The sequence below is a fragment of the Leptinotarsa decemlineata genome, unplaced genomic scaffold, assembly GCF_025532065.1.
Source record: "Leptinotarsa decemlineata unplaced genomic scaffold, Ldec_3_MD MMD2_tig00026328_RagTag_RagTag, whole genome shotgun sequence".
NCBI classification, from domain to species: domain Eukaryota; kingdom Metazoa; phylum Arthropoda; class Insecta; order Coleoptera; family Chrysomelidae; genus Leptinotarsa; species Leptinotarsa decemlineata.
Genome location: NW_027412688.1, coordinates 37,543,336 through 37,569,468, shown reverse-complemented (window position 1 = coordinate 37,569,468; position 26,133 = coordinate 37,543,336). Strand labels below are relative to the sequence as shown.

The window sequence follows — 26,133 nt, the reverse complement described above, 5'->3', positions numbered from 1 at the left end:
AAATATAAAATCGTTCAGAGGTTTCGAAAGCAGATTGTTATGAAAATTATTAGAAGAAGAATTCAATGATTTCATCATGTAGGTGTGCTACACTTCAACAACTATTTTACGTACCTAGTTCCTAGGTTCTTGAATGAAAAGCATTATTATGAATGAAAATATAAAATAAACATGTTCCTTTAGTTTCAGTTCCTTTTAAGATACTGTACCGGAATTTTGACACTTCTCGACTTTCGAAGTTGCCTCCAGATGGCGGCGCATTACTGTCAAAAGCCCAAAATGGAGGCAGCTGTGAATCGGACGATTTTAGAGAGTTTGACTTGACTTTATCCTAATATAAATATTTACAAAGTATTTTAAAATGGGTTGTTATATAAAATGAGGTTCAAGTGAACATCGATTCCCCGAAAATGTCACCAAACTCAAGAGATGTGTACGGTTTAAAGTACAGTGTTTTTCTGGTGATGGCTTCTGTTTTGACATCTATACAAAGCTCGATACAAGGTACAAGTCGATTCTTTTTTATTTTTATTATCTATTAATGGATATTGACCTTTGGGAAGACGTAGGAAAAGCCAGGCTTAACTTGATTTCTTGCTATTGAACTCTAAACTTCGAGACATGTGAATCTTCTGATCATCTCATCAATGGTTTATTATCAGTTTGATTACCCTTTAAAAATGATTTTATGGTCAAATCCAGGTTTACGAACTTCCTTAATAGCTAGAGAGATCTGAAATTAATTGGGTTCTTGTTGCACTGAAAACATTTGGCTATTTGACTTTAATTTCAAGATGTATATAATCTTACAAATTGTTTAGTCAAAAAGTCTCTATACATTAATTATGCTACTTGTAATTGTTGATAGTCTGTGTGTATACGGAAGTCTGTCACTACCTATATTTTTTTACCTAGTAAAGCCTAGAATGGTAAGTTTTTGGATAGAATTAATGTATCTAAAACAGAATAAATTGGGTAATCAACTGATTGATATTCATCTTCTAACATAATTCTTTGGCCTGTAAATTGATAATGTAAAACTCAAATCACAAGCCAATGCTGTAAAAAAATCATCTGGCTATTTTTTAGTTCTTACTATTCAGTCATAGAGTCTCAGTTACCATAGTCAGGTGCCATCAGAAAGTGTGTTGGTCTTACAGAAATGAGCCTCGTGAAAGGTTATAAAGTAAACTTTCAAAATTCATGCCTACCAATTTTTAAAAACAAAATAAAATCCTTTCATTATTTGTAATTATTCCTAAATACAGGAGTAAATGTAAGGATACCAACAAAATCATCCCATGAAGAGAAAATCTAATTCCTGGTTCATCTCCAATGAAATAATCTTGATTATATTGAAGTAAACTATTTCACAACAATTTACAAAATTTAATTACAGCAAAAACACTAAGCAATTCAGAAATTCTGTTGAGAATCTCCCGGTTGGAAAAAATTCCACACCATCAGAAATATTTGTCACTTGAGTGTTTGTTTTTCCATGATATTTCTCTCAATTATTATTTTTAAATGCAATATTGCATTTGTGATTTTTGGAACATACAAAATTTCATGTTACTGTTTTCTGATTGCAATCATATTGACTTTGTCAACAAAATGTCATCATTTTAGTTGTTATCTTCTTCTGCATCTTCCAACAGCTCTTTTTGATAATTTTCAAAACTTTTTTCGCTCATCCTTGCCAAATCAAGAGTTTTTTCTTCAATTCCACAGATGACATTTTTGTGGGGGAATCATCTTGCTTCTTGAAACAATCATCGCTAGTAACAAACGTTATTGAAATTTATATGAAATCACCATTTTTGCAAATCACTTGCTTTATTTATTTATGTATTTTTAGTCCACGTACTGGAATTTACCGTGGAACCTTCCGATACTGTAGTAGAGGTAGGCCAATCGGCAGTTTTAGACTGCGTAGTTAAGGCATCCCACCATCAGTCGAGTGTCCTTATACAATGGCTGGACCAGGATGGGTCGAAACTTACTTTTATAGGTGATTCATACAGGTGGGTATTTGAGAAAGCTGACTGACTGCTTCTTCATGATATTTGTGCATTGTTTTCGTTGGAGAATAAAGTTTTATTATTATTATTATATATTGATTGAAAAAGTGAGTCAGGGTAAAGATGTAGAACATGATGCAGTAGCCAGTTATGATGAAATTGTCAGAGAAGCCTCAGAACATCCGAGAACAGGAAAAGCATTACAAAAAAATCTTCTCTGTACTTCTTTATTATTTGAGATAACTTAAAAAATTCAGACTCAAAATTGAACCGATCTTCACATTTTTCGAAAAAAATTATGAAATCTCAGTACACACACCTCGGACAAACCGACAAATTGACTGTAGCTAAACATGCTCTCAAACATGATACTTGCATTATCTCCTTCAAAGATACACAACTACCATGTTAAACTTGAAATCACTATCAAAGAATACATAAAGAGTCAATAAAAATTCGAAAACAGGGGTAATTTCAGTAGAAATGAAGAGGCAATGAACATTAATAAAATCTGGCTACCTGTTCCTAATGGTGCACAAAGAAGGTCATTAAATCCAATTAAGAAGGACAAAGCCATGTCCAGCCAATGATGTTATAAAACTGGAGACCAATTCCAACATTGCAGTTTCTACGTTGACAACAACTCAAGCACTTCAATCGTTACCTCATTGCCTTTGATGATGTCTACTGCAGTAGCAGACGAAACGTCAGCCATAAAGACCCGCACATTGTGGCCAAAAAACACGGAAAAAGCTTTGACATGGTTATCTCCCGCGTTAAAGTTCATACACTTTGATTAATTATTGTATTTTATATGTAATGTATATGTATATACAAGTAATGTGTGTGTGTATGTCATGTATATATGTGTATGCATGTATGTATAACTTTTATGATTACTTTGTCATAAATTACTTGTACACACTAATTTTATTTATTTATTTATTTGCCACTGAGGTACAGTATGTACATATGGTATGTCAATAACTTAAAATATACATATATAGAACATAATAACAGTGTGATACGAATAAAATAGGTAGGTATTTCATTTATCATATATGTGTATATACATATATGCATATATACACACATACACATATATACACACATACACATATATACACACATATACACACCCACATATATAAACATACACATATATAGACAAGACACGTATATAAATTCCTTAGTAAAAATATGGAACAGGTGTCGAAGATAACACTAAATAATAGTAAGAGGAAAAAAAAATTAGTAAAATCATTGCTCAACGGAAATCATCTTCCAGGTATTCATCACAACTATAGTAACATTTTTGCAGCAGCAATTGCTTTACTCTACCATGAAACACTTTATCAGAGGTAATTTGTTTGATCTGCTCTGGTAATTTATTATACAGATTTATGGCATTATACAAAGGGGACTTTTTATATTTCGTTGACTTATGACTTGGAATACGCAATGATTATGTGAAAAGAATATTTCATAATAATGTATGTATATCAGGATGTCCTAAAGAAATCACTAAATATTATTATATATGTGTATGAATGTATATATGTTTATTCATGTATATATTGTTGGTCTATTAATGTTAAAATAATCGAATGTTTTGAGTATTGTCAACTGTGAAATGAAAAGTTTGTCAAGAAAGTTTAACTTACAACATATTTCTTAATTTTGTATGATATATTTTACATCTTCCTAGCATACATACATATTCTATATACACGTTGTGATATCTATAAGATACATTTTCTCAGACAATAAAGCACGGTGAGTGATTGATAGAATGATCATTTCCAGATCTCAGCTTACAAACGGTTCCCTGTACATAACTAGTGTTATAGAAGAGGAAAGACTAACCGGCAATTATCAGTGCATGGCAACGTTACCAAATGTCGGGTCCCTGGTGAGCCGTACTGCCAAATTGAGCATAGCTAGTAAGTTGTTGAAAAGAGAAAACGGCATAATTGTAGATGGGCTGCACTTTCCGATTTCTAAAAAAAATTTTGGGTAGACAAACACAAGTATTTATTCTCCACATCACCTTCTTTGACCCTTTCTAGTTAAATAATCAACATTTTTCCTATTCAGTACTTGTTTTAGTAATGGATTTGTTTTTAGAAGAAGAAGAAATGTGGTGTGATGAAGAATTGAGAGATTTTCGCTAAACAATTTTTCAAAATCCGTTTTGTGTGACACACAATTATAAAAAAAGTCTACTAATATTTGTTCATAAGTACTACCTACAATAATTAGAAATATTTAATAATTGGTCTCTTAAATGGTTTAATAAATTCGTTTTAAACAGAATAAGACTGGTAGAAGACTTTATATTTTCAGGTAGACTATTTTACCTAATAAATTCTTTGAAAATTTGTGTTTAGCTTCTCTCCAAAATATCTTTACATGTCCCCAATCGTTCAACTAGACATGTGCAAACGTTTTAGGTTTCTTTTCACAGATTCAATTATTCATATAACAGCTTTATTGCCAGAACTCTTCAATTGATTAACTCTTCAAATAACCTTCAAATCTTTAATATATCAGTTTCCTGCTTTAAAAACCATATTCTTCCCCTCTCTGCTTGTGTTGTTGTATTGTGTATAGTGTTACTCTCCTGTAACAATTATATTAGTTCATATTGTTATACATTTTAATTTTTATTGAATAATCTACTTGTTATCTTACTTCGAAATTGTATTATTCTTATAATTTACTTTTAATCCACTGTATTGCATCAAGTACTACATAGCACTGTACTACATATCTGAATTGGGCTTGCCCGTGTATATAAATTATTAAACTGAAGTCTCAAAGAAGATGTGAAGGTGATGATAAAAATATTTTTCTTTTTCTGTAGTTTATATCGTTCAACAAGAAGGCTGAAAACTTTCCGGAACTTTTGAGGACTGTAACTCTGGAAATGAGGGAGAACACCGATTTTTTTATATTCGACTAGTACTATGCTACTGTATTGCTGCTGTTCCAATATTTTATCAGAATCAACGAACTTAGGCGTGCGCAGCGTTAAGAACAGTGCTTTCAAAAAAGTGTTTTACAGCGCCATCTAATGGCGAGTTTCAGAAAAATTGATAGCCTAAAAACCTCTATGAAAAATTACTCATACATGTCGAGTTTCATCACGATTGGTTGAGCGATGTAGAAGTTTATCACTTACCAACCAACCAACAAACATCCATTTTTATGTATTAGATTAGTAATCGATACTTCAAAGTATGTTAATACCTACACCCAATTTTTTTTTAAATCCGAGTGTGCAGCGTATCCGAAATTTAACCGAAAAATCATAAAAGCGAACTTACTACATCTTGCTTTGCAGATCTTTTGGGTTTCCAAGAGGAGCCCAGCGATATAAGCGTCTACCTAGGCCAGCATGCTTACTTTGCCTGCCGCGTCGTCGGAGTGCCTCCTCCGAAAATCCGGTGGCTCAAGGACGAACGTCCTATGGTGCTCGACGACCTCCGGATGGTCATCTTGCCGTCAGGTGCCTTGGAAATTGACGAAGTCGTCGAATCTGATCAGGGTTCGTACAGGTAAGCGAATCGATGCTGGTGGTCCAAGTCTGGACCAGCAGCCGGCCACTCTAACCCAGTCCTCTCTTTCAGATGTAATGCCACCAGCTTGAGCTCTCACAAGCTGAGCAACAAAGCTATTCTGCACATCAATGGTGACCAGGAGCAAGCCGCGCACGTTTCAGCTCCTAACTTTATCGCCAAGCCGCAGCCAGGCACTTATATTGAAGGTCAGAATGTGTCTCTGGACTGCGCCGCTAATGGCAATCCAGCGCCTAGTATCATGTGGCTCAAGGACGGCTATCCCATTGATTTGAAGTGAGTAAAGATTCACGTTTGGGTTTTGTTCAGTATTGAGACAGGTTTAGACAGACATTTGAAGTAACTGAATTTCCTGCTCTGCTTCATGAATCACCCTGCGTCTTGATTATAAAGAATCTGGGGCCCATTGAATATAGGTTATTCAGAAGCGTTTGGTTATGACAGAACAATCTGCAGATATTGTTTTTTATTATTGGTGTAGATTTGAGGGACTTCTTAAAGGGATAGTTTGAGAAGTGTTCGTCTAACTTTGTGAGCAACTCTTAGTTTATTTTCTATCGGATCGAAAAATTTATTTTCAAACTTGAACAGAAAAATATATAAAATTTACTTACAGAACACGCTTTACGTCCACTCTGATCAAACACTGAAAGACAAATGAATTCGAAACGAAAAGTAAGCTAAAACAGCAATACCTGAAACCCAATCACTGATTATTCGTGTAGTCAAAACAAAAAGCCAAGCCGTTAATAACTCAATAGAAAGTCGATAATAGATATTGAATTATGAGCTAACAAACATGTCATTAAATCAATGTCAAGTTCGTAGACAGGAGAAAAGCCACCACAGATAACTTTTATCAAAGCAAATTGCAGTATGGTCAGTGGAGATTTTCACATGCGTCAACAATTTGTGTATATACGAGGTAGGTTCAAAATTTCGCAGGTTATGTCCCTTTGATTAGCAAACTATATCGAGAATCACACTGGTGATTTTTGATTTGTTTGTATAACATTAAAACAAAATCGGTCTTAACACACTTTCCTTGAAACACTCCAAAAAAATTGCCAGTGGGAAGTGATGAAGTACTATGAAGTTGTACGTTTTCTCGAGTAACTGTCAAATAATTTAAGAGCATCACCCTGTATACCCAAGGCATCAGTATGTGAATATCTAGAAAATAATGATGTATTACTAAAATATCAGTCAGGTTTCAGAAAACACCATTCATGTGAGTCTGCTTTACAAGTCACAATATCAAATTGGAAAGAATCAATAGATAAGGGACATTATATTATAGCCGTATTTTTGGATCTCAAAAGAGCTTTTGAGACAGTTGATCGCCACATATTACTGAATAAACTGCAAAGTATTGGTATCAGGGAAACTGTTTTGTTATGGCTGACTGATTATTTATCATAATGCAAACAGGTAACCAAAATAAAGGATGTGGTGTCATCATTTCGTGATGTCGTTTTTGTGGTACCTCAGGGGAGTGTTTTGGGACCTTTATTGTTTTCAATCTACCTGAATGATATATGAATGATATCCATGGTTGCGATTTCATGAACCTTTTTGCAGACGACACTTTGTTATCAATTTCAGGAGATAATATAGAAACACTAGCTGATCAAATGAATAATGAACTAACAAATTTTTGGGAAAGAAAGTTTTTGGTTTTCTACTACTCCATCTTGATAAAAAAAAAAACAAGTAACAAAGTTACTTTTTTGCATGATCTACACATCCATGTATAGAGTTACTTATTTTGAAATTGATTACTTCCTTTCCTTGGAAGATTCCCTCATCATTCTTTTTTTTTTTTTTTGGATCAAGATGGAGTAGTAGAAAGCCAAAAACTTTCTTTCCCAAAAATTAATTCAAACTAACAAATGTTTTTAAGTACATGAATCGCAATAAACTGACACTCAACATCTTCAAAACAAAATATATGATCTTATCAACTGGTTATAAGCTATCACTCATCAACAAGCACAACATAAGATTACAAATTGCAGGTGATGTAATAGAGTTCGTAAATGAATTCAAATACTTGGGTTTCACAGTGGATAATCGTTTATCCCTTCATGTTCATTTTGATTCATGAAAAAATACATTTTTTCTCAAGAATTTCATGTCAGCTTTCGATGTACTCAAAAATTACCTTATATAATCGTATAATCCAAACCCATTTTGATTATTGTGCTAGTCTTTTATACTCATTTGACCAAAATAAGGTATCGGCTTTACAAAAGTTGAAGAATCGTGAAATGAGGATGTGAATAAGTATTCTAGTATATCAAACATGTTAAGTACATTGCAGTGGCTGTCTGTTTCCCAGAGACTGTACGAGTCAGCAATGATATTCATTTTCATACTAACAGATAACTTGCTTCCAACTTATTTTGAAGAATTCTGTATATATAAATCTCAAATCCATAACCACTTAACAAGAGCGAGTAGCTCCAAAAATTTCACCTTCCTCGAATTTGACTAGTACGGTGAAGTCTTTATTTTATAAAGGTTTGAATGAGTATAACAAACTCCCACTTCCGTTAAAAGATTCAATAAATGTTTTCCAATTCAAAAAAAAACTCATGGACTATATAAAATCTCATCCCTGATTTTCTTTTTTCTGTTTTGTAATATATTTGTTATGTATATCCTCATGTTGAAACCATTCTAGAACCATTGAAAAACGTGTTCCTTTTTTTTTACATGCTTTATATTAGCTTCACCTGTATGTATGTATGTATGCTTGTTTGTAACTCTCAAGCTCGGGATCTTTATTGACAGAATTATCGGCATTATTACTTGATCTATTCGCTGGCAGATGGCGCTGTAGGTAACCTGCTTGATAGGTTGTTCAAAAGAAAATCAAACTAATAAATATAGTTTAAAAAACAGGCTTTTATAGCATATGAAACTTAAAAGTAAAAATTAAATATAATTAAAAAAAACTAAAAAACACGCTTTTGAAGAACATCGAACTAAAAAGTTAAAAATAAATATAGTTCAAAAAATTAAAGAGCACGCTTTTAAAGAACGTCGAACTAAAAAGTAATTTTTTAACTATATTTATTCAAAATAATACTAGTATTTTTTGTCGTTATTGGTGTAAGCTTATTTTAAAAACTTTTTAGTTCGATGGTCTTCAAAAGCGTGTTTTTTAGTTTTTTAAACTATTTTTTTTTCTAACATTCATCATTTTTTGTTATTTATATGTTATTTATTTATATATTTAAAAAAATATATAATTATATTAGGATGTCCTAAAGAAAATCAATAAATATTATATTATTAATATTATTATTATTATTATGATTTATCGTCTCGAAGGTACCCTTCAAGTACACTTTGTTGACTTATTTCGGTGGCACGAATTGATGACAAATCTGTGAAGATCAATTGACCATAAAACATGTGAGTTGACACAAATCTTCGAATTCAAAAAATCTCCAATTCTCAAATATTCGATAAAAATAGAGGTTTGTAAGTCACATCCTCAATTTAACTGATTTTTTGTGCTTTCTTGTCGTATATATTTAACGAATTTTGATTGAGGTCTTGGGCTACATCCTCTAGGAACTCTCAGAGCAATCTTGTATAATATTTTGTTCGTTACAGCGATTTAGACAGTAGATTCTCACTGGTAGGAACGACGACCTCGTTGAGGATAACGAAAATCCACGAAGAAGACGGCGGGACGTACCAATGTAGGGCTGAGAACCGAGAGGACAGTTTGGATGAATCGGCTTTGATTCACATACAGGTTAGAATGTCTCGTTTTAGCGCTCAAACTTGGATTTTTATATCGTTTCTCTCATCGTAGGTGCCCCCAAAGTTTCTGAAGAAGCCTCAAGACAAGGTCGAGTTCTTGTCCAAAGACGTAGAGCTGGTGTGCTCCGTTTATGGGGTCCCAGATCCGAAGATACAGTGGTTCAAAAACGGGGAGCTCGTCAAATATTCCGAGTATTACAAGCTGGTCAATGGGCAAGTGTTATTTCTTATCGAGTCCCGCTCGCCTTTTACTAATTCATTTTTCTTTAGGTATAATTTGAAAATTATGGGGTTGGTGCTGTCAGATTCCGGAATCTTCCAATGCTTCGCCTCCAACGAAGCGGGTAATATTCAAGCGGCAGCTAGTTTGAAAGTCCTTCCAAATCAAGGTATGTAAAAATGTAAAATATAGTGACAGTCCCATAACTTACGGATCATTTTTCGATGGTGGTATGTCCGTATACATGAACTTATGAGGGGCCCCGAGATGGTGCCTTGAGGCACTCCATTATTAAATGGAAAGTAATTTAGGAGCATTGGATAATTCATTAAAATTATTGCTCTGAAAAACTCATTTAGCGATACATAGATTTCCAGTTGATAAGTATTTATGTTTCGTTAAATAATATTGAATAAATAATTTTCTACTTTCGTCAAATATTTATATCAAATTCAAATATGGGAAAGTTAATCTTGAGCAAGAAATTAATTGAACAAAACTCGTTTTTCTGGCGCATTGAAATTATTTCAGTATAAAATTTTGGGGCACCCGTTTATGGAATTTGATGAAAGGTTGTGTCGAAGGAAATTAATATTTCGAAATAAAATTTCGAAACATTCGTCTCTCACATCATATACACACAGTAGGTTCTGGTAAATGCCCACCGGAAAACAACTAATTCTCAGGCTAATACCACGCTGGACAATGAATTATATTCAACAGACATTTATGCAGAATTCCTGACAGGAGTTAGTTTTGCAGATGTTTTTCCTTTACCCAGCAGCAGGACCATGCCGAAAGCAATCTAGTAGGTCACCTACAGATCAGTTTCGAAGTATTACCTCTCTTCAGTAAAGGAAAGATCCGTCCCAAACAGCAGAGTGCCTGGGATTCGATTAATTTCAACTCGGCTCGACTGCTTGCACGAAACCTTTGTCTAAGAGAAGGATTTTTGACCAAGAACGTCTCCATCCCGTGAACAAAACCCCATGCGGATATAATTCAATGTCCAGCGTGGTATTAGCCGGGGAAGTAGTTGTTTTCCGGTACACATTAAGCAGAACCTTTTCGAATTTTCACTTTCATTATTTGTCTTCTCTATTTTCCTATAAATTCCTGAGGAAAATTCAATGAAATTGTATGTTTTGAAGAAAGGCTAATCGGTGCTCAATATTTGACATTTTGCAACATAACTTATGGGAAATTTACTATACAGCTTGTCTTTTATTACTTCATGGTTATTTTACGTTTTTCATTCTAATATTTTCATAAAAAATTAGATATACTAACCAATTTCAGGTTCTGGTAAAAAAAATATATTAACGAGAATAATTTTAATTCACTTTACTTAGTTTTTAATCCCAAATCATGAGGAAAATAATGAAAAGTGGGGTAAGAGAAATGACACCGTCTGTTTTTGATTTAGTTTGCATTATTTTATCTATTATTTTTTTTTTTTTCTTTAAGTTCTTAATGATTTAGATTAATCTGTAAATTGTATGTTTTACAGACCAAGTAGTTTTGTTCTCAATTCTTTTAAAATTTATTTACAATGATAGGATTGCCTTCCAAGTATGTACTTACTGGGATTTTTAGTGATTTTCAAAGCATTCTCTTCATCTTATATTTTGGCCTGAAATTTATATTTGACTACGCTATTTCTGCGAAAGTTACTTTGTTCTGGAAAACGTGCCTGTTTTCCATCTCGTGAAAATGTATACTGGTCGTTTGATAAGATTGAACGGAAATATAAAGAATTGTACATTAAACTGTATCAATTGTGCAGCTTGTCAAATGTAGCGCTTCAGATTTTGATATAGTCCAAGGAACATGCAGGATGTGGAAATGGGGAATGTTCCTCAACTCGGGTTATTACAGCAAATGCAAGTTTGAACAAAATAAAGTTGAGTTTATTTCATGAGTTTTTCAAATCCACAAAAGTATTCAAATTGATGTTTCAAATGTTGGGTTTTAATTTTTAAAGGGATTTGTTTCTAATTCACATATTGGCAACAGCGCCTATATCTTGTTGAAATAATTTATACGTATCTAGATATTCTACTTTAAAAAAGGAAAATTATCTTGATTAATCAACAATTAAGGCAAAATATAAATTATAGTTCAATACCACCTCCACAAGCCACATAAACAACAGTTGTTTTGTTATTTATTTATATAGAGGAAGATAGGTTAGGTGCACAAAATGTCATATGTCATAGAATGTCTCGGAACTCGGAACATAAGTAAACAGAACAGCACGCCTCTGAAATATGTCATCTTTGTCTCATACAGGTAACAGTTTCATTGTCCTTTATTAGCTATAACCGATGTTGCCAAATGGTGAAATAGAAACGAATCCCTTTAAATGTTGAATGCATTATTTCATTCCTCTTTTTTAAGTATTTAAATAATTTTTTAAAGAAAAAGATTGAAATGATAAGTTTAAAATGCGTTGTTTTAGAGCTCTTTTATGAAAACTACTTGATTTTCGTCAGGAGGAACATTCCCCATTCTCAAGTATGTCCCTACATTTGACAAACTGTAGAATATATTCTTGTTTTAAAATAATACCCAATATGAATTGAAGGAAACAAAAGGGGGGGATGTGGGAATCTTCCAAAGAAAGGAAGGAAGTAATCAATTTGCATGATCTACACATCCATGTATAAAGTTACTTATTTTCAAATTGATTACTTCCTTTCTTTGGAAGATTCCCTCATACCTTTTTTTTTGTATCAAGATGGGGTAGTAGAAAGCCAAAAACTTTCTTTCCCAAAAATACCCATTATATTTTGAGTAACAAAAAGTCACTGATAAATGTCATACTTATACTATATTCAAGAAATATAAACAAAATAAACCCAGGAATAAAATTCTCCGCCGTCGTATGCTTTATAATATCGTCGGTTCCTCATGATACTTGAAAGGCAATCCCTCTTTATTTATTTACTTTTGTTAATTCTTTCTGCAATTAATTTCTGTTTTTTTTTTTTTCGATTTTTTCCTCTCCCCGTCTCCTCCCCAAACTAACCGTGTCTTCTCTTTCGTAACCTCTCGCACGCATGCCTCTCGTTTCGCACGCAGAAACCATCCCCTCTCCGAAACACGCCCCCTCGAAAAAAATGCTCTCGCAGCAGTCCAAGTCACTTTTTTCGTCTTTGAAATCCGAGGCGAAAATTTCTCGAGGAAGCGACCCCTCTTTCGACCCCCATTCCGCGTTCAACTCACTCAAGAGCAGCGAGACCGAAATCGATCCCTTAGGGGACATCCAGTTTGCTTTTACCCCCTCCCCTGACGATCCCGTTTCAGCGGCAGGTTCGGGCGGGAAAGGCGTCGCACAAGGAGTCCCGGGGCCCCCACAGGACCTCAGGGCGCCCATCGTCAAAGCCAGGTTCGTCATCCTCAGCTGGAAGCCACCCCTGGAGAACGGAGACAGCATCCAGGCATATTCGATCTACTATCGACAGGAGGGTAGCGACAGGTGAGGCCAATTTATAATGTAAGGTTTCTGAAAGCATAGTTCTAGTGTTAATTATTATTATTATCGAAGATTCAGTTTTTGATTTGATTCGTTCCATTAACAATTATATTCCTAATACATGTATGAATAAATGTAACTTGCTGACATCTGTTATGTCAGGTTCAAAGTATACATGCGAAGGGGTTGTTGTCTATAGACGTTGGTCATGATTTACTACATAAACTAATCGATAATAATACAGTTGACTTCTTCCGTGATGATTTATCAATAATGATGGAAAAATTACATGAAATTTTTACCTCTTGATCAACAATAATTATAAAAACAATTCCTGGGAGGTACAGAGATTATTATTTTGACAACTAAGACGCCCTCTCTGTGAAAAATTGGAACTGGAAATAACGGTCAATTTATCCACCAGACACCGCAAGATGTACTTTTTTTCGTAAAGTCTAAAAATTTAGTATTTTCAATTTTGTATTACGTGAAAAAAGTAAAACTCGATTTGTAATTGCAAGCAGAAATATCAGAAGAAGAAGGCGGCATTCCTTATCTTTTCAAGAGCCATATAAATTTGACAGCATCACACTTATTTCTTGTTTAATTTTGTAGCACTGCCAACAGAATCAACAAAAAAGTCCCTTGTTTTTAGTTTCACTTAGTTTCATAAACAATTTTGTTTATAACAGTATGTAGTTTTGGAAAAAAAAATATTTGTTTGAAAAAATAAATGGAAATGACAAGGGATAAAGGTATGGCCTTTGCACCGAAAGTTGAGTTCCTGAAATAGTCACTTTTTGACTTTGGAGTAGCCTTACTCCAAAAATAAACCATATTTATATTTTTATCATTGTTTCACACATGTTCTTGACTTGCTATAATTGTGCAGAAATGTATAAAAACAGTTTAACAAATGAATCTATCTGTCTCTGTTCGAAAGTCATCAGACTTATTTGATTTCTGCAGGATTGTACTACTGGTTGGTGCTGCATGTATTTTACCGCTTTTGAAGCAAAATTTACTACGAATAGAATGTGTGGCAGTCTACAGTTAGCCTTCAGACAAAGACCAGCCAAGCTCAGTTCGGATGAGGCCCAAAAGGTCGAATTTGTTTCTAATTCACATATTGGCAACAGCGCCTGTATCAAGTTGAAATAATTTATACGTACCTCGATATTCTACTTTAAAAAAGGAAAATTTTCTTAATAAATCAACAATTGAGGCAAAATATAAATTATAGTTCAATACCACCTCCACAAGCCACATAAACAACAGTTGTTTTGTTATTTATTTATATAGAGGAAGATAGGCTAGGTTAGGTTTAAAATTCTGTCTAAGAGGTTGAACTACCCTAGCTATATGTTTCTTTTTCTAGGGAACGATTCCAAAACACGACCAGATCCAAACTGGAAGAGGCCAACATCGGCAGCCTCTCTCCTGGTCGTGTCTACCACTTCCGCATAGTTCCCTACAATGCCAATGGCGCGGGTGTGTCTTCCGAAGTGCTCACAGTGACCACTCAGTCCGAGGAGCACGTCGCAAGCGCCCCCAGAGACTTTTCTGTAAGGGCCACCAGCCCGAGGAACGTCCATTTGAGTTGGCAACCACCTGAGACAGCTAATGGCAGGATCTTGAGGTACACCGTGTATTACATGGAGGTAAGTGGCCGGCAACATAGCTGCGTGACGATTTAGGCGCCATCTGTTGATCAACAAAGCCACCTAATGGTCTTTTTTATTTTTATTTATTTTCGAAGGGTAGAATGCTTATTTTGTCAAAAAATGATGTAAGGGAAATAATTTTTAGTGTCCTTCAGAAGAAGACGAAGATGGATTTGCCGGTGCATGCATGATTATGACTTTTCTAAAGATTTTAGACAATTTGATATTGCTGCCATACAAGTTTATACTGTATATTTCATAAATATCTTCTTCTGATTTTTCACTTTAGGTTTTGATAATTTTTAGACGAGCGCTTCAATAGAACACAATGTTGACACGTTTGACCTCTCATACGACTTGAACGGACTCACACCCTTCACGGAGTACAGTGTATGGGTGGTAGCCGTGAATCACAACGGCGCAGGAGCTGCCACAGAAGAGAAACTAGTCAGGACTTTCAGTGCTCCGCCTTCCGAACCTCCATTCAACATTACTATCGAGCCTTCCAGTACGGTAAGAAGAACCGCAACGAATATGTCACTCCTCTATCACTTTTTTTTCCTCAGAGTATCACCGTGAGATGGGAACCGCCCCCTCCGGAATCCCGTAACGGGGTCATCCTCGGGTACAAGCTGAAGTGGCGCCGCGCTGGTAGAGGCAAGGGCAATACGTACACGACGCAACCGAGCGACAGGCATTACGTCATCAACGACTTGGAGAAGGGCGCCCCTTACCAGATTAGGTTGTGGGCGATGAACATCAACGGTACGAGTCCTCCGTCGGAGTGGATTGAGGTTGAGACATTCCAGAATGACGTGGATGAGAGTCGCGTGCCCGATAAGCCTTCCGTGATCAGGGGTGAGTTTGCTTTTTTATGGATATCGATGTCTTTGGTCCGAAAAGGCGGTAGATGGTTTGTTGCTGAAAACCCCACACCTGACACCAACTTGAAATGTAATATTCCAAATTTCAATAACAAATGTGTCTTGTCTGTCACAATATCAATGTAAAGAGTAGATTACGGCGACCATCTATTTGATTAATGAACTGTAACTGTCTTTATGAAGGTTTGTTAGTATAAAAAAGGTGTAACTGTCAGAGAAAAAACAGAAACATCGGTCCTTGAATGAGTTGAGAGACAAGTATAAAGTTCGTGTCCTATGTGTTTATTTACTCTGACAACACGTTCATCTTTCAGTACGACCAACGTACGACGAACTTTACGTCATGTGGTCACCTCCCCTAAACCAGAACATCAGGGTGAGGCACTACATCCTCGGGTGGGGTAAAGGTATCCCAGATATGTACACTCACGAGCTAGAAGAGCGAAATCGCACCTACATCATAAGAAGGCTGGGTGAGTCGCGAAAAAACTTTTCAGGTTGTTTTCAATTATTGACCGATTGCTTTGCAGAACCGAACTCGGAGTATGTTCTGAGTCTGCGTGCCAGCAACCAAGTCGGGGCCGGTGCCCCGATCTACACGACTGTGAAGACTCAGGTTGAACCTCCGCCAGAGCCGGTGGTCACGCTGTTTCCGCCGATGGGGCTGAAGGCGCAGGTGTTGAGCACTACGTCGGTCGTTCTCTATTGGACCGATCCCACCCTAAAGCAGAGCCAGGTAAGGAGGTGGGGAAGCTTTTCTTCAGAGAAAAGTAATCGATTCTGTTTCAGTATGTTAAGGATAACCGGTATTATATCGTGAAGTACACAGACGAGAAGCAGAGGAGGACTAAATATCTCAACGTCACTGATCTCAACGTTATGGTGGACGATTTGAAGCCGAATACCCTGTACGATTTTTCCGTGAAACTGGTTAAAGGTAAGTTCGCGAAGGCAGTTGCCTGGGTGTTGTATAAAACTATGGAATCGCCAGCGAAATTAACTTCTTTGAATTCCATTTCAAGGCCGCAAAGAAAGCTCCTGGAGCATGGTGGTGCAGAACCGGACTTGGGAGCTGCCGCTTAACGTAGCGCCCAGAGATTTGTTCGTCCATTTCAAGGACGATGAGTCTCAACTGGTTGAATTGTCGTGGCAGCCGCCCAAAACGTATACCGGGCGCATAAACGGTTACGTCATTCTGTACACATACAACAAGAGTTTGCTTGATCCAGAGTGGAACGCCTCTGCCGTCAAGGGTGATGTCCATTCGACAGTGATTTACAATTTGAAGCCGTTTACGTTGTACTACTTCAAGGTGCAAGCTAGGAACAGTAGGGGTTACGGCCCGTTTTCGAATTTAGTGACGTTCCGTACCGGACAAAGTGAGTATTTGTTTTGTTTGGGATGTTGGCCCCACGTTGGGCGCCGATATATTTTCGTTATACATGTCTGTACAGTTCGCTAATTCTGGTCGAATCTGTTGCGGTAAAGAAAATATTTAAAAGGTGGAATACAGTTCATACTCGAAGTGTAGTCAGAAGGTTCTATGTTAAAAGTCAAGAAACGCGATTGACCCAATTTCAAGGATTGAAATATGGAGTAGAGCGGTAGCTAGTTGATTAGCGTGAGTTGTTCGTTCTATTTATTTGATCTACCTCTATATGAACGTTGTAGTTGTTTCGATTCCCGTGGGATTTTTGTTTTTTACTGCATATCCTTTGACCCAGCAGGAAATCGCACATTAAAAGATGATACCTTGTTACATCACTTGAGTTCCGACTTCTGAAGGTTGTCATTCGTAAGAGGCGACAACTGGTTCATGGGAAAAAACTTTCATCATAAAAATTGACATAATGACAATCTTAACTGTACCTTATGTTCGTCTATGCCAGGGGTCTCCAAACTACGGCCCGCGGGCCAAATCCGGCCCGCCAGTGTCATCAATCCGGCCCGCGAAAACCAATGATTTACTGTCATCAGTCTGGCTCGCGACAGCCAATGATTACCTAATTGTTGTTACTATTGCTGTGATAAGTTGAAGAAGAAAACACAGAATGATAATTACTCGGTTTTATTTACTTGCAAGGTTAAACTTAACGACAGAAATGATGACAAAGAAAACTTAACTTAAGTATCTAAGTTTGAGCATATTAATAACTAACAAATAATTGAAATGAATCACACTAAAATAAAAACACTAATGAGATTTATGTAATTGTGATTTACCACCGACAATACTTTGTAGTTGTGGATCAATTTTACTTGTACCAATTATCAAAAGAGATTTAAGATGCTCATCGGTTAATTGAGATCTGTAAACATTCTTTGTGTACTTCATCTTGGAAAACGTTTTCTCACACAAGTAAGTAGTACCAAAAACAGAAAACAACCCACGAGCAAATTTATGCAAATTATCAAATTGTTCCAGTGGAAGACTCTTATGAAATTCCAACAAAGATGAATTTTGATATTTGTTCTTAAGCATATCACTGCACCGTAAATCAATAATTTCCATTTGGACTTCCGGAGCCAGGGTTTCAATGTCAGAATCAAAAGGATTTTGAAAAAAGCTTAATTTCATTCGCAATAACATCAAAATCTGAAAAACGAGTATCAAAATTTATCTTCAAAGCACTCAAAGTTTCGATTGCAAAATTGACGGGAAATTCAGTCTCTGTAGTGTGGCTGAATATTTCACATGTTTCAAAATGTGTGAAACATTTTTTACGTAATTGTGATTGAAATAGTATTATTTTCTGCCTGAAGGATTTGATATTGGTGTATAAATCAGGGAGAAGCTGATTTTCTCCTTGCAATCTCAAATTCAGTTCGTTCATATGATTTGTCAAATCGACATAGAAGGCTAACTTCCACATCCATTCACTATTTTCTAAATCGGCAAAAGGGCGCTGCTTCTCATTTAAAAAAAATTCGATCTCTGCTCGAAGTTCAAAAAAGAGCTTAAGGACTTTTCCGCAATTAAGCCAGCGAACGGCAGTATGATATGATAAATAATTTTCTCCAATCTGTTGAATAAACTCGCGGAATTGTCGGTGATTCAGCCCAGTGGATCTGATGAAGTTAACAACTGATATGACTGGTTTTAGAACTTCAGACATATCCAAACATTTTCCGCACAAGGACTGTTGATGAATGATACAATGTAAGACTAATGGTTTTGAACCACCATCATTTTCTACAGCCTTTGACACAAGCGCGACCACTCCTTTATTTTTACCATTCATATTTTTGCCTCCATCAGTTGTTATAGATTTCAAATTTCTCCATCGAAGGTTCTTTTTATTAATGGCATTTTCAACTCCCCTAAAAATATCTGCCCCAGTTGTCGTGCCGTGAATACTATTAATATCAAGAAGTTCTTCATACACTTCATAGCTTTTATCTACTCCGCGAATAAAAATCAACACCTGAGCAGTATCTGACACATCCGTTGACTCATCCAATGCTAGAGAAAACCACTCATGATGTCCATTTTTGTCAGACAGTTGAGATGATATATTTTCTGCGATGTCTTGCACCCTCCGAGCCATGGTGTTTGCTGACAAACTGACACTTTTAAATAAATTTACCTTTTCGGGGCATATTTCTTCGGCTACTGCAATCAAGCATTCTTTTATCATTTCTCCATCGGTGAATGGTTTGCCACGTTTTCCGATTTCAAGAGCCACACGAAAGCTGGCGCGAGTTGCAGACTCTTAGCCAGTCAGTTCAGTATTCGATTTGGTAAACAAAGATTGCTGCGATTTGAGTCCGCGTTTCAAAGCTTCAAATTTTTCCTTCCGCAAACTTCCTGTATACTTGGAGTAACTTTGAAGATATTTCGATTCATAGTGTCGTTTAATGTTATAGTCTTTGAGAACAGCTATGGTTTCATTACAAATTAAACATAGCGCCTCATTACTGGACTCAATCACAAAATACTGAAAGTTCCATTTTTCTTGGAATGTTCTGCATTCACTGTCGATTTTTCGCTTCTTTTCCATACTAACAAATCACACATAAAAACAATAAGTCAAATCAAAATACTTTTATTGACGAGTGTTACTTTATTTCACAATAGACAGTTTCGCTTCCTTCGCCTTTCCTACGCAGACTAACTCGCAGTTGCGCCGCTAGCCTTTTTATATGCAATTATTACTGCCATCTCGAGGTGATCGGAATACACTAGCTAGAACCAGAACTTTCTCGAACCAACGCGGTAATTCCAAATATTTAATTACGCCTAATGCCACCTAGCGGGTAGCTGAAAAAAATAGGACATAGTACCACTACTCGCCACTAGATGTCGTTAAGGGTCACAATACACAATAATAATTGAAATGCAAAAAAAGCGTAAGTTTGCTTAGCTCACGCACTTTGCGACTATCCTAGTCGAGAAATATAGTCAAGGGCAGAAATTGGCCCTTGGAACAAACTGAAAAAATCATTATGGCCCGAAGGCTTCAAAGTTTGGAGACCCTTGGTCCACGCTACTATTGACAGACATCAAACGTCTAATAATCCAAAACAGATTCTACCAGATGATCAGCAGAATCGTTATACTTGCTTTTGTTTATTTTTATTTTTTTTATCATTACTCAGGTGTTGCTTCGCATGCTTCCATTCAAGGCCAACCATCGGGTAATTATATTTTACTTTTATGTTTCATTGAAATGTTACGTAGCAGTTCGAAGCCTAACTAACATGCCATCCCCTCACAGAACTTGCTTCTTCATTTTGATCGTTTTTTTTTCAGACACCGGTGGAGTTTTTTCCTCTGAGGTCCTGCTCTACACCATCATTGGAGGCTGCGTCCTGGCGGTACTCACGATAACTGGCGTCGTTGTGTTCTTTTGCTGCAGGCGGAGAGAGGCCACAACGTCCCCCGACAGAAATAAAAAGGTAAACGAAAACTACTCTCATACTATAGTTATAGTTACTGTATGTACTAGTTCCTAAGAGAACATCCTTCTAAATAACCTGATTTCATCCCCATTGTTTTTTTTACTTTTAACCTCAAAATGAAACTGCCGAGAGACATGACTGTACTTTATTTTTTTTGAAAGGGTTACCAGAAGAGCTCGCAGAACATCAAGCCGCCCGACCTGTGGATCCATCACGACCAGATGGAGCTGAAAGCGATGGAGAAGAGACATTCGCATAACGACGGGGCTAGCAGTAGTGGGGCCCTGACGTTGCCCAGAAGTATGGGCGGCAATGAATACGAACAGCACGACAGCATCAACACCAACTCGTTGGATAAGAGGACTTACGTGCCCAACTACGTAGGTGAGTGACGTCACTGGTCTCTATTCGAATTATTTCACTGTTTTATATATGCTTTTCTCGAGCTTCCTTGCATGTCTACCGTTTTGGTCTTCGATCTATATTCACGTGTATATTTGCTGTTGTCACGCTAGGTAGCGATGTGCACAGGGGTTCTCTGAAATCCAAGAAGATCAATTTTCCAGGGGATTTGACACCGACTAGAGAAGGTGCGTAAACTATTGCTATGGCTTGCTGCTTGCTAGTGTTGATTTTTTTTTAATGAGTTAATGTCGCGTAGGATTCCTTTGCAGGGTGATGATCTAACTGATTATTGAAGAGGTTGCTGTTGAAACGGTCGGAATATACTGAAAAACATTGAAGATGTTTTTTTCTTTTTTTATTTTCACCTGATATTTGTCACTATTTTGACATAGAGCGATGTGGAAAAAGTAATTGTTTCCTGTTTCTAGAGTTTTGTAACATTTCTGTTCAACTGGCGATATTTCGTTCACTTTTATAACGTTTATAAGGAATTGTTCAACGTTCATTGTCACATCTTTTTGAGTATTACTATTTGAAGATCATGTTTTAGCATTCATTTAACGGTGTTTGTTGTTTTTATAATAGTTTTTGCTGTTGTGATGTATTGTTTTTGAACTTTGATAACCGTTTTTGCCGATCTTTCCATTTATATTATACAGGGTGTAACTAAATAAATGTAAAACATATCCTTAAAGATATGATTTTCTTCTAGAAGATGATTTGAATATGTTGAACTTGTTTTCTTATTTACATAGCTCGTATGATGTTCCTGGATTCGATTCCTAAATGTCCTGCCAGTTTGACCAATATATACCTCAGGAAACGTTCCACACTTTGGTTGTCCGTTGGTTGTCCAGAATACGTTAAAGCTCTATAATTTTGATTATCTACTTTATCAATAGGAAAAACATCTCGGTTCCCTTTTGCGAACCCTCAAAAGCTATTAATGCTCATCACCCGTTTATCTGTTGCCCCTTTTTATCGCATCATATTTTCATTTTTATTGTCTGATTCGTTTTTTTTTCGATCTTTTTGAAGTTTTTGTAACTTCATGTCAAATGTTAGTTACAGTTTTAAACGTTCAAAGTCGCTTTCAACGTTTTGGTGTTTACTAAACTATTTTTGCTTGCTGGTGTTGCGCTGTGATGTATTTGGCACATTTTTTAGAATCTTGTAGCATTCCTGTTAAACTGATGATATTTCGGACTCTTTTTTTGATTGTTTTTTCATTACAGTAATTTTTAAAATGTCGTTAGATTATGCTATTTGAAGTTATTTGTGATTGTTGCTGTCGTGGTTGTCTCGTAGTGGATTCGTACCTTTTCCTTCGAATTTTGGATGTGGGTTACATTGTAAACATATTTTTGACCGGAGTTCGTAGGTATACTAGATCTGTTCAAAAAATATGACAAAGAAACCAAACACGATAATGCACCTGCTCACTCGTAATTGATTATTCGTAATTTTTTGGCCAAAACAATACATAATCGTGCATCAGCCACCGTATTCAACAGATTTGGCCCTCTGCGACTTTTTCCGTTACTAAGATTGAAAAGACATATGAAAGAACGGCGTTTTGCGACGATTGAAGAAATAAAAACCGAATTGCTGAGAATTCAGATCTTCGAGGATTGGAAAAAACGCTGGCACAAGTGTATTATATCTTAGAGGAACTACTTTGAAAGAAACAAAAAAAATTGATGAATAAATGACTATTTTTGAGAAAAATTAAAATTCGTTTTTTTCTTGAACAGAGTAGTGGTTTTGTGCGAGTATTTGCCAAAGTTTTTTTTCATAAACTATTTGAACTGTCGATTTCACTTACTTTCAGTCAGTGTGTTCCGGTTAGTCACAACTTCATTAGAAAATATCCTCCTTGGTTCAATAAGGAAATAATCAACGATATTAAAAAAAAAAAAAAATTTTTGAAAACTGAAAACTACAGACTCAGGTATTCTCAAAGAAGAATTCCGATCTCTTCGTCGATCCATCAAAACAAAAATCAATTTAGCAAACAGAGAATATGAAAATAAATTAAAAATGAGAAAGGTACATCAAGAATTCCTAGTATTCCATTCTGGGGCGATGTTGAATACAACAATGCTTCCGAAATCGTTAATGCATTCGCACAATTTTTTAAAAGTGCATATTCTCCACCCCTACAATCAAATGAACACACGAATGTTACCTCAAACAATCCTATCATTTCTTTAAAACATTTTTCACTAATCGAAATCTGCAATTCTCTCAACAAACTAAACCAAAACTCACAAACGGGGATGATAACATACCTAGCTTTTTCGTTCAAGATTGTGCACACCTCCTAGCCATACCATTACACTCAATCTTCAATCTAGTACTGAGTACAGGATGCTTTCCTAACAAATGGAAAATATCAAAAATTTGCCCAATTTTCAAAGCTGGTGCCATAAACAATATCCAAAACTACCGACCTATAATCTTGTTATCAAACTTTGCAAAGGTTTTTGAAATATGCTCGTACAACAGAATCTTTCCTGATGTTAAGAATTTAATTTCAAACAATCAACACGGTTTCTTAGCAAAAGATCAACAATAACTATCTTAATGTGCTTCACACAATCAGTAAGTAATGCACTTAATAATAACCTACAAGTATATACTGTCTACACAGATTTCTCGAAGACATTTGACAAGTTGGATCATAACATTCTTATCAATAAACTTCACCAACATGGATTCGACTCCCAACTCTTAAACCTTTTTCGCTCATACTTAACTGAACGTATCCTATTCGTAGATTATAGGGGTCACAAGTCGCTCCAATTTATTGCAACCAGTGGTGCCCCTCAAGGAAGCAATTTAGCACCTCTTTCATTCTCACTCTTCACTTACGACATAGGAAATACTCTCTAGCAATTTCTTACTCTTTGCAGACGATTTGAAAATTTTTAGGCCCATTACATCACAGGAGGACTGCTTAATCTTACAAAAAGACCTTGACTTTTTGTACATTTGGTGTACCAAAAATAATCTTCCTCAATACAAACAAATGTAAATACTCAAAATACACCCTTAAACATAATGTTATTTCTCATGATTACTGCATAAATAGCACACCTCTTCAAATAAGCACTCATCAAAGGGATCTGGGTGTCACATTTGACCCTAAACTGAGATTCTCCATCCACTATAACACAATAACATGCTCAGCCAAACGGATGCTAGGGCTTATTTATCGTAACTGTAAGAACTTTCGTAGCAGAGACAGATTTTCAACTCTTTTCAATGCATACGTCAAATCTCGGCTGGAATATGCCTCCCTTATATGATCACCCATATACAATGTCCACATAAACAAAATCGAGTCTATACAAAGAGGCTTCATGAACTATATTACTTACAAGCTAGAAGGAGTTTACCCTGAACGAGGCATCGACAACAGAATACTACTGAATAAATTGAATCTATCATCCCTGCAAAACCGAAGAACCTACTAGTCTATAATTTTCATTTATAAACTAGTGAATAATCTGATTGACTGTCCCGAAGTACTCTCCCACTTCAACTTTCATGTTCCAATTCTAGGAATGAACTGGCTTTTTATCTACCAAATTCTAGAACAAATATATTACTCAAGTCACCAGTTGTTGCAATGAGCAAATTTTACAATCAACTCTGTGGAAATCTCGACATTTATTATGAACCTATTGGTCAAGTTAAGAACCACGTTAAGAAACTTTTACACTCTAGTCAAAATACATGAGCCCAAATTGAAAGTTATCCTACCATGTGAGCTTATTACTACTACTGCATTACTGCTGAATTATGTTTTTTTTTGTAATACACCTGAACTATGTTTTTACTTGTTAGCTCTATATCTGACATGTTTTTTTTTTCAATTACTCTCCTAGCTTGCAGCACACAAGTGTTCCACCTAATTTTTTGCTTAACTCTCCTAAATGTTTATTTTATTTTTTGTTTACTCTTTTCAGGTGTTTATAGTTGATAAATTAGTATTGTATTCATGTATATGTGTATGTATGTATGTATATAGGCAGATATAAACTGTAACATGCTTGTTAATAATATTAATATGTCTTGTTATTGGGATTTATTCCTGTTTAGACATTAAACATTTTTTTTTACTCTTTAAGTCTAACCACGTTGATTTTTACTCATGGTCGTCATGTTCGTGTTCAAAAGTATTACTAGACGTCTTCTTCACCTGAAAAAAAATACAGTTCCATCAATCATAAATATCAATCTTGGTTTTTCAGCAGTACCTTCTCTAGTCAGCCAGTCGAGTTCAGATTCCACGCCTTCTAGCCGGCAGACCAATCCGCGCGGCCAGTACTCCTTATCCCGACCGCACGTGCCTTTGGAGCAGACCATCTCGCACAATCAAGCGCCTGATAATGTTTACATCACTCATCCAGTGCACACCTCTTATGATCCCGCCGTGCCTCTGAGTTCCGGATATATCGGGTAAGTAAAAGTGGTGTGTTTAAGTCGTTATCATACTTGTGTCATGTCATTGACGAATATTGACGTAAGCCTCGCATTCTGGGTAGACTATAATGATAACACAGCAGCCATCATGGCTTTTACCAGTCCCGTCGCTTTTCAGACAACCCCAACCCGTTCCTCACAGTTTGCCCGCGAGTAGCGGGGCTACGCCCCCGGTTTGGGCTTTGTCGAAGGAGGGAAAAGACTGCAGGCCCAGGGCCATCCGCTCAAGAGTTTCACGGTGCCTGCACCGCCCCCCATATCCGCTCCGGGCACTCCCCAATCCAAGCACATAGGTAAGTGTTTTTAATTTTTCGTTTTGCGTGGAAGCGTAAAGTCAAATTCAGTTACAGTTCGCCCCAACACGTCCCCGTACAAAAGGGGGCAGGCGGACAGCCCGAGCTTGATGAGCACTCCCCCATCGCGAATCAGTGCCTCGAATCCGCCTCCTCACACTTCCGAGGAGATCCAGAGACTGCAGCCGTCCCATTCGACCGAGGAACTCAATCAAGAGATGGCGAACCTCGAAGGACTCATGCTAACCCTGAATGCTATCACTTCCAACGAGTTTGAATGTTGAGTGGATGCCTTTCGGCCTAAATAATGCGCCTTCTGCTTGGCAAAGGGCGCCGGTTTCAAGGTTATGGTTATTTCTGACTTTTGACAGAATGCAGTGGGGTTTTAACGTACTAACTAGAGCTAATCAACGG

At 36.3% G+C, this 26,133-nt stretch overlaps 1 protein-coding gene across 1 annotated transcript; it reads left to right on the top strand.

Moving 5' to 3' along the window:
• Window positions 1-251: 251 nt before the first annotated feature.
• On the top strand, window positions 252-25,909 carry fra (neogenin protein frazzled). The gene is made up of 23 exons (XM_074182184.1): window positions 252-504; window positions 1,859-2,024; window positions 3,828-3,964; window positions 5,368-5,581; window positions 5,654-5,878; window positions 9,230-9,374; window positions 9,435-9,595; window positions 9,653-9,771; window positions 12,687-13,083; window positions 14,459-14,741; window positions 15,051-15,257; window positions 15,311-15,602; window positions 15,943-16,101; window positions 16,159-16,364; window positions 16,418-16,565; window positions 16,651-17,007; window positions 20,228-20,266; window positions 20,382-20,527; window positions 20,692-20,914; window positions 21,046-21,120; window positions 25,195-25,402; window positions 25,545-25,719; window positions 25,771-25,909. Exons 1-22 carry the CDS (start codon window positions 411-413, stop codon window positions 25,717-25,719), a joined length of 4,176 nt encoding a protein of 1,391 aa, XP_074038285.1. The 5' UTR covers window positions 252-410; the 3' UTR covers window positions 25,771-25,909.
• The last annotated feature ends 224 nt before the right edge of the window (window positions 25,910-26,133 follow it).

Excerpts from the sequence above, each read along its gene's own strand:
- fra (XM_074182184.1), top strand. The coding sequence starts at position 411 with ATGTCACCAAACTCAAGAGATGTGTACGGTTTAAAGTACAGTGTTTTT. Across the intron at positions 9,596-9,652 it reads TATTACAAGCTGGTCAATGG|GTATAATTTGAAAATTATGG; the intron begins GCAAGTGTTATT and ends ATTTTTCTTTAG. Across the intron at positions 25,403-25,544 it reads CTGAGTTCCGGATATATCGG|ACAACCCCAACCCGTTCCTC; the intron begins GTAAGTAAAAGT and ends GTCGCTTTTCAG.